This window comes from Prosopis cineraria, unplaced genomic scaffold, assembly GCF_029017545.1.
Source record: "Prosopis cineraria cultivar Desert tree isolate PC_DT_omini unplaced genomic scaffold, ASM2901754v1 PC4, whole genome shotgun sequence".
NCBI lineage: Eukaryota > Viridiplantae > Streptophyta > Magnoliopsida > Fabales > Fabaceae > Prosopis > Prosopis cineraria.
Window position 1 is genome coordinate 17,900,499 of NW_026555335.1, and position 12,448 is coordinate 17,912,946.

The following is a 12,448-nucleotide window of genomic DNA, read 5'->3' on the forward strand; positions in this document are numbered from 1 at the left end:
GACCGTTGGAACAGTGATTCTATTCATTAGTGCATTTTCTTGTGAGTTACTGGTATAATCATGGATGATTTTGCATTAAAGAAGTTTCAGAAAACTGAATGTGATGAATCACATGTAAACATCTTGTCCTTTCATGTGTGGTTTTGCACTTCTAAAACACCTTTCAGTTTTGTATGTCAAAATTCACGTAGTACCTCATTACTCTCTCACGTGGTTTAGCACTTAAGAATATACATTTAGTTTTGTATGTTAAAACTCGAGTGGTACCATATTGCTCTCTCGTGTGGTTTTGCACTTATGAATATATTAACATATCAAAGTGCTAGAACTTGTGAGTGGACCATTTTCTTTCACTTGTGATTTTGCACATAATGAGCTATCATAAGTTCTGTATGACAAATCACGTGTGAAACCTCTACTCTCTCATGCGTGAAATGGCTAGCAGAATGCCAAAGCCATTTTATATGATTAAAATTTGCATGGAACTAGAATGATATCACACTTGAAATTGCAAGCATTAATGCATAAACTTATCTGATGTATATTCACATGTGGAACAGTACATAACTCAAGTAAGATTTTGCATAATCAAGAGATATAAATTTGTGAATTAATGATCATAATGTAAACAATTTTAGCTTGACTTGAGAAGATTTAAGACTCAACAAAACAAAGTGTGATTGTTCACTAAGTGACAATTCACGCGTGGTTACCATTAGTGTCGTGTGATTTTGTACTTTATCACAATACAATGAAGTATAGATGCTAAAACTTGCGTGGACAATAAAACTTTTCACGCGTGGTTTTGCATGTAAAGACAAAACTTAAAGCAACATACAATAAAAATGCTTAATCATGCATGAAGCACTTGTTCACACTCGCGTGATTTAGCTGTCAGTATGCCTAACATGTAAAAACTCGTGAGTGACCTACAGAATCACGCATGATTCTGCCTCTTACCATGCAAACATTTTCTATGAAAAATCATATGAAAGAATGACATTGTTTGCAAGCTTTATCATATTTAAATGAGTCTTAATTTGTATAAAAGAGATATATGATGCATTCATTTAATGATTAAAAAAAGTGATTAAGCTCTCTAAGTTTTCACATTGAATCTAAGAGAATTTAAAATACTTATCCTATTCTTCATCTTCTCTTGATTCTTCATGCTCTTAAAGTTTTATCTTTATTCATAATTCTTTATATCTACACACATAACAAATACATCTTCTCTTGATTTTGTAATCATCAAAGCACATGATCCAACAACCTTTCCCTTTTTGATAATGACAACTTTAAGATCAAGGTTCTTAGTTCTATTTAAATAAAAAAACTCCCCTTTAAACTGATATGGGATAACTAACAAATAAGAATGCATAATTATTCAACTTGAAGTAAAGATATAGAACACATGAATGACAATCATGAAAATTTTGTTGATGACAAAAATATCACAGTCCATATCATCAATGAAAAAGAACTAAATAGAGGGATTTCTTTCTAAGGCTTGAATTTATACAACTCCCCCTTAAATTTAACCTATTTCTCTTCACATGTGAGTTCACAATGAATATTTACATTTTGAATATTGATCATTATTGAACCATAAATGAAAAAGAACTAAAAAGAATTTTTACTGAAGTTTTATGTGAGTTCCTTGCTTTGGTATTGCATTCCATAAATTTTAGCTCCACAGCTTTGCTTAAATGTTAAACCTAATGTCTATGGAGTCTATGTAATTAGATCATCCTTAATTATCTCTAACTACAGCATAGTTTTTGTGTGTAATTGAAAAAATGAAGTCAAGAGAGCTTATTATTATTATTATTTGGTTCAACAAATGGATTATCATGTGCCAACTATTTTTGACAATTAGAGAGATAATGTAGTTGATGGGTTATGAGATTGTATTAATCCAAGTTGCTTCAATCAATTATGTTCTCTATGGCTTTTGTTTTACTGCTTTGTAGATTCTTCTATGCTACAATCCACCAATTCATTTGTTGTATTCTTCTAAGAGGTTATTATGTTCAATAACATTTCTTTTTGTCTAGATTACTTCTATTTAAATTTTTTGATAAGTGAACAAAATATGTCATAATTAATAGCCATTTGAGATGATAAGATAGGATATATAGTGGTTGTAATAAATTTAAGAGAGGTTCTTGTATAGTTGTATCTTGTATGTATCATTTTGCAAATGTAAATTAGTCATGAAGGACAATAATATTTGCAAATTATTATTATTATTGCTGTAAATATAAATAATCACATAATTGGCAAGAAAAAAAGGTACACATAATTACTAATGTAAATTCAAAAGTTCAATTTAAGCATAACTAAGGCATCCATTGGGATAAGACAACCCCTTAAATGGCTATTAAATTTCTTAAGAGATTAATCTCATTATTACTAAAGGTGAGGATACCTTAGGTAAAAATAAAAACAAGATAAATCATGAAACTCTTTATATAATATAACTTTAACTTAATATTGTTATGTAAATAAAATAAATAACTTTAGTCCACCAATAAAGTAACTTTAATTTAAAAGTTATTTTAATTTGAAAACACAAGTTCTCAATATACCTTAAGCCCTATGTGTATATTAACAATTATTTATTTTGTTTACACCCGTGCATGCACGGGTTTCTTACTAGTTACTCCCTCCGTTTAAAAATGTAAGATATTTTTAAGTGAATCTCACTCTCAATAAAGCTATTATCTACTTTCAAATTAAACCTATATTTTCATATTTATCCTTATTAAACATCCTACAATAAATATAAAGTCATTATCAATAGGGGTATTTTTGAACAAAAATAATGATAACACATTAAAAGATTAAAAATGCCTTGCATTTTTTAATATCTAATTCTTTAAAAAATAATTTATATTTTTGAACGGAGAGAGTATATATAATATTAAAATCTCAGTGCATTTTTGATGGCCCACAAAAATACTAAAGAAATCAAGTACATTTATTTGATTGCATCCTTTGGCATGCAGTTTTCCCATCCAAACTTGAGTTGAGATGTGATGACCTTGAAGGCTTGTTTGGTTCTATTTCATCTTAAAAATTAATTTTTAAAAATTGTTTTTCAAAACAAAATAAAAAATTTGTTTAGTTATGTTAATTTGAAAAAAAAAATTGAATTCAAAAAATTGGGCAATACTTGTGGTTGTAAGTAGTTAATAGCTGTGGGGTATGATAATGATCGGCCATAGTTAAATATAATTTACAATAATTAAATAATTGTGCTTAACCAAAAAAGAAAGAAAGAAAGAAAGAAAACAACTCTAAAATGTTTTTATTTGTGTAAAAAAATAAGGCTAAAATATACTTTTAGTTCTTTAACTTTATATAAAATTTTAATTTCATCCTTAATTTTATAAAGTATCTTTTTAATCCATTAACTTTGACACTATTAGTTTTAAATGATTATTTTTGTACCAATTATTATTATTTTAAAAAATAAATTTATTATATCAACATTTGAAATTTTTTTATCAATATTTAAAAGTTTAGTGTCAAAATTTTTTGTAATAAAACTAATGATGTTAGAATTAAATGATAGAAAATATACTTTATAAAATTAAGGGACCAAAATAAAATTTAATATAAAGTTAAATGAGTAAATGTATATTTTAGCTTAAAAATAAAGAATGAAAACATTTTTGAAAACTTTAAATTCAAAATACTAACATAAACAAGTTTTTTTTTAAAAAAAATTGAGTTAAAGACCAATGTTACTTTTACACTATTTTTCAAATAACATTAGTTATGTTATATTATAAGGTGGTACAAATTAATTCAAGAACTAATAACAAAATCGCAGCATTTAGCACCTGCTATCCACTTTGAATTAACAAACATTTTTTGACCAATATTTGCACCGAAAAGGAACATGCAAGAATGCCATGTGTGTCCTAATATTTGAAAACTTAAATGTCGAGTTTGAAACAGTGTGGAGGAACCAAGGTCCAAATTCTGTAACAGCTAAGGGCATCTTCGCCACAATGAGGTGGTGCGGTGGTCAAGCAACCCTGAGGTGGAAGAAACCTTAGCGAGAATTTCAAGCCGATCGGGAGATCATTGAGATCGAACATACTACATGCTAAAGAAAGCATTTTCATCTAATATTATTGTTGATATTCTTAAAAATTAAAATGCATAAAGTAGAAAATCTAATATTAATATATAAAAAATAAACTATGGCTTGAAATCTCATGGAAAATATTTTTGCAATTAGGTATTTCTAAGTTTATTATATAATGTTGATGATCTTATCTTCTATTATACACGCCCAAAATTTTTCTTTAATAGTTATCTTTCTTATTATGATGTCATAGGCGCATATGTGATTGTAAATAAAATTATACTATATTCTGACAAAAAAAAAATACTATTGATTATGCCGTTTGCTTAATTGAAAATCATTATTTAATATATATGTATTTTGTTATCTATTTTTACTTTTGGTCTACAATTGTGATTTATAAATGCTATTATAATATATCTAGCAAAAAATATTATCAAGATATCCTTTCTCTATTAAAAAATATAAAATATTTTTTAAGAAGTTGGATGTTAAAAAATGTAAAATATTTTTAATTTTTTGAGGTGTAATTATTGTCTTTTTTTTTAAAGTGCCTTTATTAAATGAATTAATTTATATTTATTATAAGATGTTCGTGTAAAAAGATAGAGTTAGTTTGAAAATAGATAACTATTTTATTGAAAGTGAGATTCAGTTAAAAATATTTTATATTTTTAAATGGAGGGAATAAATTATATTATAAGATTCATTATAGTACATATTTTATTTTTTTCTAGGGTGATGCGTGAGCCAATGAATTAAGTAAAAGAATAAGTTAATTATATTTAAATTTGTAACAGATGAAAAGTTGAAAATTTGCTTATATTTTTAAAATATTCATGAGAGTAACCCATTGTAGATAGAAATTGTTGTGCAGATTCTATTTTACTCCAAGTAACAAGTTCTAAAATAAAATAAATAATTATTTATATTTTTAATATGCATGGATGTAGCTAACCGAGGTAGAGGTGCGAGGGAAAGAAGGAGAAAGAAAAATAACAATTTCATTCACAATTACTCGTTACAACCAAGAGATTTAATTATAAAAAATATAATTAAATGCTGAAACAACCTTTATATCTTTAATTCCACTAATTATCTCTATTATTCTAAATCTCATGTATCAATTACAAATTTTAAAATAGAATTAATTTTTCTTTAAATTTTAATTTACATAAAATGACAAATTTTGAATACATTAAAATAATTTTAAAATTTTCATATTTATGTTTTATTCTTATCTTTTAATCTTTTAAATACCACGACATCACGTTTAATTCAAACATATTGCCTAATAAAAAGAAGAGGTTAACACATCCAAAAAAGAAGAAGAAGAAGTTTTTGCAGATATAGCTCATGTTATTAAGGTTGTTAAACTCACAAATTTAAATAAATTCATGACAAGATATAAACACAAAATATAGACTTAAATCATAAACTTGTAAGAATTTATTTTTATTATTAAATAGTCTTTAAAAATACATAATTAAATAATTAAAATATAAAATATAACCATACTTTAATTTAAATATATTTCAAATATAACTAACATTCATAGATTATTATACTCAATATAAAAATTTTAAAAGAGGGAAATTTATTTTTAGTATTTTTTGTTTTTTTAAATTTATTTTTCATTGAACTAGATCCTACTGCTTCTATGAATCAAGTTTTACACAATATATACCTATCTTGTTCAACGAGTTTATAAGGAAATTAACATGATTTTATAAGTTAAAAATATAAAAATAATAAATTTGAAAAGTCAATTCGCTAGTTTATCTGAATCTTATTTAATCCGAGTTTATAAACGAGTTAATACAATTTTGTAAACTCAAAATGTAAAAATGATAAATTTGTAGATTTAACTTGAGCGTTTGACAACAATGCATGTTATAAGATCAAACCAAATAAATAACTCAACATTTATTATATTTTGCATTATAATTGGGATATCATATTTGTCAATAATATATCGTTATATATAATAATAAAACTCTTATTAATTTTAATAATAAACTTATTATATATTAATAATAAATTCTTTATATATCAATGTAAATTGACCACACTTTTAAATTTTTAAAAATTTAGCTCATATTTTGTAGCTACATGATTTTTTTTGGCAAGTAGAAGAATTTATCCTAAAAAGATACTTATGGATAACTAAAAAATTACACATTTTGATGGCAGGCTGGACAGGATTTGGCGGGAGAGAAAACAAACTCCTTTGTAAATTAAATCTAATGAGTTATTTGATAAATTGAGTGTTTCTCTAATTCCTATTTTCTGAATAAATATCATAGGCGTTGCCGCGTTGGCCATGAGCCCTCTTGGCTCTTCTTGCATTGTGGGTATGTGTATAAAATAATAGCACGGATCCTCCATACGAAATGCTCGAAGTCAGAGAGAGAGAGAGAGAGAGAGAGAGAGAGATGGCCGGAAACCTTTCTGTTTCAGAGGCAAAATCAGTGGGGAAAAGCATTCAAGAGATGTCCATGGATGGGGATGAACCTCCACTGCAGTTTGTTGTGAAGGAGCATACCTTCGGCTCCAAGCAGCATGATTCTTCTTCTGAATCGATTCTCATACCCATCATCGATGTGAGTCTCCTCTTATCTTCAGAACAAGAGCTTCTCAAGCTTAGATCTGCTCTTGCCTCTTCTGGATGCTTCCAGGTGCTATGTCTTTCCACTGTCAACACTCAATTTTTCCTGTCCAGATTGTTACTTCTCACTTGATATATCTGTTCGTCTCTTCAATCCTTTGGACTAGACTTTCCTTGTGAATTAGATCAACAATGCTACTCTATCCCACTTCAATCGTCAATTTTGCTGTGCCTTTAAGGTTTTATCAAAGATTGATTATCAGAAGTCATAAAATAATTAAGATCATGCACAATTTTTTATTTCGCACGTCTGATTTTGTAGCTATTAAGAAATGAAGAATTAATGTTTGATTACTATGATCATTTCTATTAGTAGTGACTGCTTTAGTAATTATGTTAAATAGGATCGATTCTCTTTGTTATGGATGCGAATGCGATGCGAAATGTAGCTTTATTTATTAAAACGAAGTCTTCTTAGTATCTCCTAAGTTGTGACTTTCACCTCATGAGATATGATCATGAAGTTGCTGGATGTTCAAGTTCACAGTAACTGTTGGTGCCGAAACTTCTCTCTGAGGCCTTTCATTTCTTCCTTTTGGTTACCAGATCCTAACCCCCAAACCGTGTGATTTACTTTCTTTTATGTGTCTCCATGTTAATGCAAGAATCTGATTAATGGTAAAATTACTTGAGACTTCATTGACAATTTAAAGTAGCTATAGTGGTTCTTACTAAAGGTATTAGGACGACATGATAGGTTCTGTTTAGTTTACACGTTTCAAGTACAGAACATCTTTTGAGAATTACGTGTTCCAAAAAAAAAGAAGAAGATTAAACTTGATATGATGCATTTAGTATTTTACTCTAGATTCTGAGCCAGGTTGATGAAGCAAATTTTTTTTCCTCTCCTAATCAACATTGCTAACTTCCTATGATACATATACAGTAGTGGTATATAAGTTGTTTTTCACTTAATTACATATATGTTTCAGCTTGAGAATCCAAATATATTAGGAATTTCAGTTCTATGAACTGTGTAGATCACTGAAATTCTATGACAGGCAGTAGGTCATGGAATGTCAAGCTCATTTCTTGATAAGGTACGTGAAGTTGCAAAGCAGTTTTTTGCACTTCCTGTGGAAGAGAAGGAGAAGTATGGAAGAGCTGTGAATGAATCTGAAGGGTATGGCAATGACAGAATAGTTTCAGGGAAGCAGGTCCTAGATTGGTGTTATCGCCTAACTCTTAAAGTGTTTCCAGCAAACAACAGAAGGCTTGCTCTCTGGCCTGAAAATCCTGTTGATTTCAGGTATACTACTTCAAGAAAGAATGAAAAAAAATTCAACATTCACTCTAGTATAATCAGCATAATCATAGATTTTCGAATCCTGAAAAGCAAGCAAATAAATTTTGGCTAAATAATAGTTTATCCATCCTTTGATTTGTTTCTTTTTTTTATCTGTTACTCTATTTTTTTTTTGTGATACACTTTATTACATTTTGAAAATTTTCACTCAAATTATAACAAAGCTATCTACGTAAAAGTTAAACTGAATGATGAATAGTTTAAAAAATTGTGAACAATTTTCTTATTAAAGTTTGATCCACCTTTACTTTGAACAATTTCATAATATTCTGAGTTTATTACCGAGATTAATTAATGATAATATCTGATTGTTCAATGTTGACCATACTAAATTGATAGGTGCCATGTAAGACAGATGATGTATTATTAGAAGAAAGATTTCTTCAAATAATCAACTATGTTGACGTTGAGAAATCAATTAGAAACCTTTTGGTTGCTAAAAATGATGAGTCTGGAATGAATTAAAAAAAATAGAAGCAAAAATAAGATGATCAAAATGTGATTGAGAGATACCATATTCATGAAGGGGAAGAGTAATTTAATTGATAAGATTGGGGTCATGATTCATGAGATTTGTGGAGGATATGTTAATTTTTATATTTGTAGTGTGTGGTATTGGATTTTACTGTACTTACTAAGAGGAAGGATAATTTAATTTATTTTTAATTTGATTTTGTCTATTTCATTCTCATCATTTTTCATAACCAAATGTGCCCTTTTAATTAATTGTGGCTAAACAATTCAGGGAGACACTGGAGGAGTTTTCCTTTAAAACAAAGGCAATGATGGATCAACTGTTGAGAAGCATGGCAAGGTCGTTAAAGGTGGAAGAGAACAGCTTCTTGAAGCAGTTTGGGGACAGTGCAATGATGATGGCAAGGTTTAACTTCTACCCTCGATGCAGCAGACCTGATATGGTTCTTGGCGTGAAGCCTCACACTGATAGATCAGGAATCACAGTTCTGTTGCAAGACACTCAAGTCGAAGGCCTTCAAGTGCTGATTGATGACGCTTGGATTAATGTCCCCACAATACCTGAATCTCTTGTCGTCAATCTTGGTGATCAAATGCAGGTAAGTACATCCTCTGCTTTTATAACTTGTAAGGTCCTTTTTTAAGCGGGAAACAAATTGTTGATAAATTTTAGGGTAGACTTTGAGGCTCTTTTGACCAAAAACAGAAATAGACTGAGCCTCTAAACGTCTTCAAAAATTCTTATAGATTATTCACTAACCAAATCATTAGAACCGACCTTTATGAAGTAAGAGTTGCGTATTTGCTAATTGGACAAACGAACTATTGTTTTAAAAATTGGACTAGACGGTTAGATGGTTCAGTTTGGACTAAAAAATCATTTTTAGTAGGTCTTGAGGCTCAAAGCATATGCAAAAATATTCCTAGATTACTTACCGACGAGATCCTCACACATTAGAACCACATTTTTATAAAGTATCAGTTGCATATTTGCTGATTGGACCAACCAACCATTGTTTTAAGAACCAAATAGAACAGTTGGACTGGTTAAACCATTGACTAGAGCTGTTAATGGTATCTCAGTTTGGACTTAAAAACCGCTTTCATGGTTGGACCAAAATTAAGCTTCCACTGAGCAAACCAAGACGGTTTTCAAAAAAGCGGGTGGCTCTAACCATAATATATATATATAAAAAAAACTGCAAAATTTTAAAAAACTAGAAAAAAATCAAGAATTAAACCCTACTAAAAGCCAATTCATTTTTAGATCCTTCACGTTATATATGATTTTTGGGACCTTTTTTCTAAAAAGATGTTAATAGCTATAGCTACAAATGTGGATACTTTTGATCTTACTCGCTCATACTTGATTTAACCTATATTTAATAAGTTTTAAAATTATGATTTATGATATTGAAATTTTTTTTACATTTAGCTAATTTTAATTAATTTTCTTAGTCTCAAAAAAAAAACAAGAGGAGGTATTGTTTTTCAAAAAGAATTTAAGCAAATGGGAAATTATATTGTTTCTGTAAAGAGTCCATCAGACCTTCCTGAATGATTACCCCTTAATGTATATGTTGCAGATAATGAGCAATGGAATTTTCAAGAGTCCAATGCACAGGGTTTTGACAAACGAAAAGAAGTTAAGGATGTCAGTGGCCATGTTTAACGAGCCAGATCCAGATGCAGAAATAGAACCTGTGGAAGCCCTAATTGATGAGACAAGGCCAAAAATGTACAGAAATGTAAAGAATTATGGTGTCATAAATTACCAGTGCTATCAGGAAGGTAAGGTAGCACTTGAGACTGTTAGAGTTGGCACATGATTAATTCCGGTCAATCAGAAATGACTCTGTTTTAGATACAAGTCACTGTAGTGATTAAATAAATAAGACCCCCGTGTTTGGAGCAGGATAGCCTACTGGGTATCTCATCTCAATCATGCTCCTTATTTACATATGATATGAATTTACAAAATGCATTAATTATTAGATTTAAATTTGAAATTAAAGGTTTTATTTTCTTATTAAAATATTAAATCGTGTATGATTTTTTTAATATCATTATATAGATTGACATTGAAATATGTTTTATTCGATGTTAAAAACACGATGCACTTTTGTTGGCCCAAAAAAAATTAAAAAGTAAAAGAAAAAGAAATCAGACACATACACATTGTTGCATCTTCCACTCTTCAAGTATGCAGTTTCCGCATCCAAACTCGAGCTTGGGCTCTGATTTAGACGCACACAGACACACAAAGGAAACTTTCATTAAAAGTAAAACTATTACACATAAAAAGTTCCCTAGAAAAGTATTCCTAGAGGCTCATGACAAGGCTTAGACAAAATACAAACACAAACTACAAAGCATAAAATAACAAAACGAAGATACAACAACTCGAGAAGCAAAAATCAACACTCCAAAATGACCAAGTTGTAGTGTTCCAGAACAAGCAGATGAAGTGCAGTAGAACCCGCATGAAGAACATATAAAACCAGTCCAAAGACCAGTCTGAATCTATCAATTTGAAGAGCAGTGAGCGGTCGACTAAATTGGATTCCAAGAATCAATTCAGTATTTTTTTCCCCCAACCGTAGTTGTTGGACATGTTGCGCAAACTCTAAATTTATGCCTTTATACAGAATTCCTACAAGTTAGAGAAATAAATTAGAAGACTTAAGGTTCCCTCTTGCCATTGTTAGATGATTTGATGTAGAGTCCTTTTAGTCTCACCATAACTGAAAAGCACAAGAGATACAGGCACAGTAATGGTAACTAAAGAACCCTCCTAGAGGGTAATAATTTACGGTACACTAACTCAGTCTATAGGCTCCTATCTATAACCCACCATCAAGGTTCTTTTATTATTTAATTTAGATTTTTGATTAAGCAAACTCCTAAACCTAAATACAAGCAGCTGATTGGAGCCACACTTATGATATTTTATTATCCTTAATGATATCTCACATATTTAAAACAATTTTTATAAATAATATATATATATATATATATATAATTAAAATATCTAACAGGACCTCCACACGGCTGCAATGCATGAAGGTCCCCAAGTGTATCATGCAACTATACAAGGTTAATTTTTGGGAGAATGACAAGCAGGTCCTCAAAGGATCAAAGTCTTAGGTACACTTTTAAGAATTTATAAGTTTAATTCTCAATTTTGCAACTTTATTATGATGAATTTACAATTTATTTTTTAAATTTTAATATGGTTGAAAAATAAACAAATTTGTTTTCCCTATTAAAATTTGGAACACAAGTTGTAAATTCATTACAATAAAATTAAAAAATTAAAAGCTGAACTTATAAATTCCTGAAAGTTAACACTTGAAATCTAAATTGAATTAATTAATTCTTGTAGTACTTCTTTGTCACTCTCACTTAATTTTTTGGCATAAACCCCATGAAACTCATAATCTGTCTCTGAAAACAAGCTAACAGGGTAACCTTTCACTTCTGATATGAACAATGAGAAGTGGCTGAAACAGAAACAAATCCAAGGTCTGCAAATTTTGAATGAGTAGTTGGAAGAACCAATGTTGGATGCAATGCAATAGGAAAAAACTGATTCCCCGTTAGTGGTGTGAAGCTCGATTGACCACCATCATAATCATCAGATGCATCCTCTTGAACTCGTAGATATAACATAGAAGCATCAGAGAACGTTGAGCAAGGACAAAATGGTGGGTTAAAAGACTTGAAATAAAGCAACCAATTTTTCTACGTCTCTTATTAAAAACTAGCGTGATTCACGCGCGCGTTGCTTGGGTTTATATGAAACAGTAGCATGTCTTAACTTCAATCTTAAAAATGAACGAAACAAAATGTAGTAGAGCAAATGATATTATGTTATGTTAAACGGGACCAAAAAAAA

General features: G+C 29.4%; 1 protein-coding gene across 1 annotated transcript; it reads left to right on the forward strand.

Annotated features, from left to right (window-relative positions):
* Nucleotides 1-6,486: 6,486 nt before the first annotated feature.
* On the forward strand, nucleotides 6,487-10,564 carry LOC129309449 (jasmonate-induced oxygenase 4-like). Its single transcript, XM_054951031.1, has 4 exons — nucleotides 6,487-6,780; nucleotides 7,772-8,019; nucleotides 8,822-9,149; nucleotides 10,137-10,564. Exons 1-4 carry the CDS (start codon nucleotides 6,496-6,498, stop codon nucleotides 10,377-10,379), a joined length of 1,104 nt encoding a protein of 367 aa, XP_054807006.1. The 5' UTR covers nucleotides 6,487-6,495; the 3' UTR covers nucleotides 10,380-10,564.
* The last annotated feature ends 1,884 nt before the right edge of the window (nucleotides 10,565-12,448 follow it).

Coding starts and splice junctions, on each gene's coding strand:
- LOC129309449 (XM_054951031.1), top strand. CDS start 6,496: ATGCTCGAAGTCAGAGAGAGAGAGAGAGAGAGAGAGAGAGAGATGGCC. Junction 6,781..7,771: donor CCTCTTCTGGATGCTTCCAG/GTGCTATGTCTT, acceptor ATTCTATGACAG/GCAGTAGGTCATGGAATGTC. Junction 9,150..10,136: donor ATCTTGGTGATCAAATGCAG/GTAAGTACATCC, acceptor TATATGTTGCAG/ATAATGAGCAATGGAATTTT.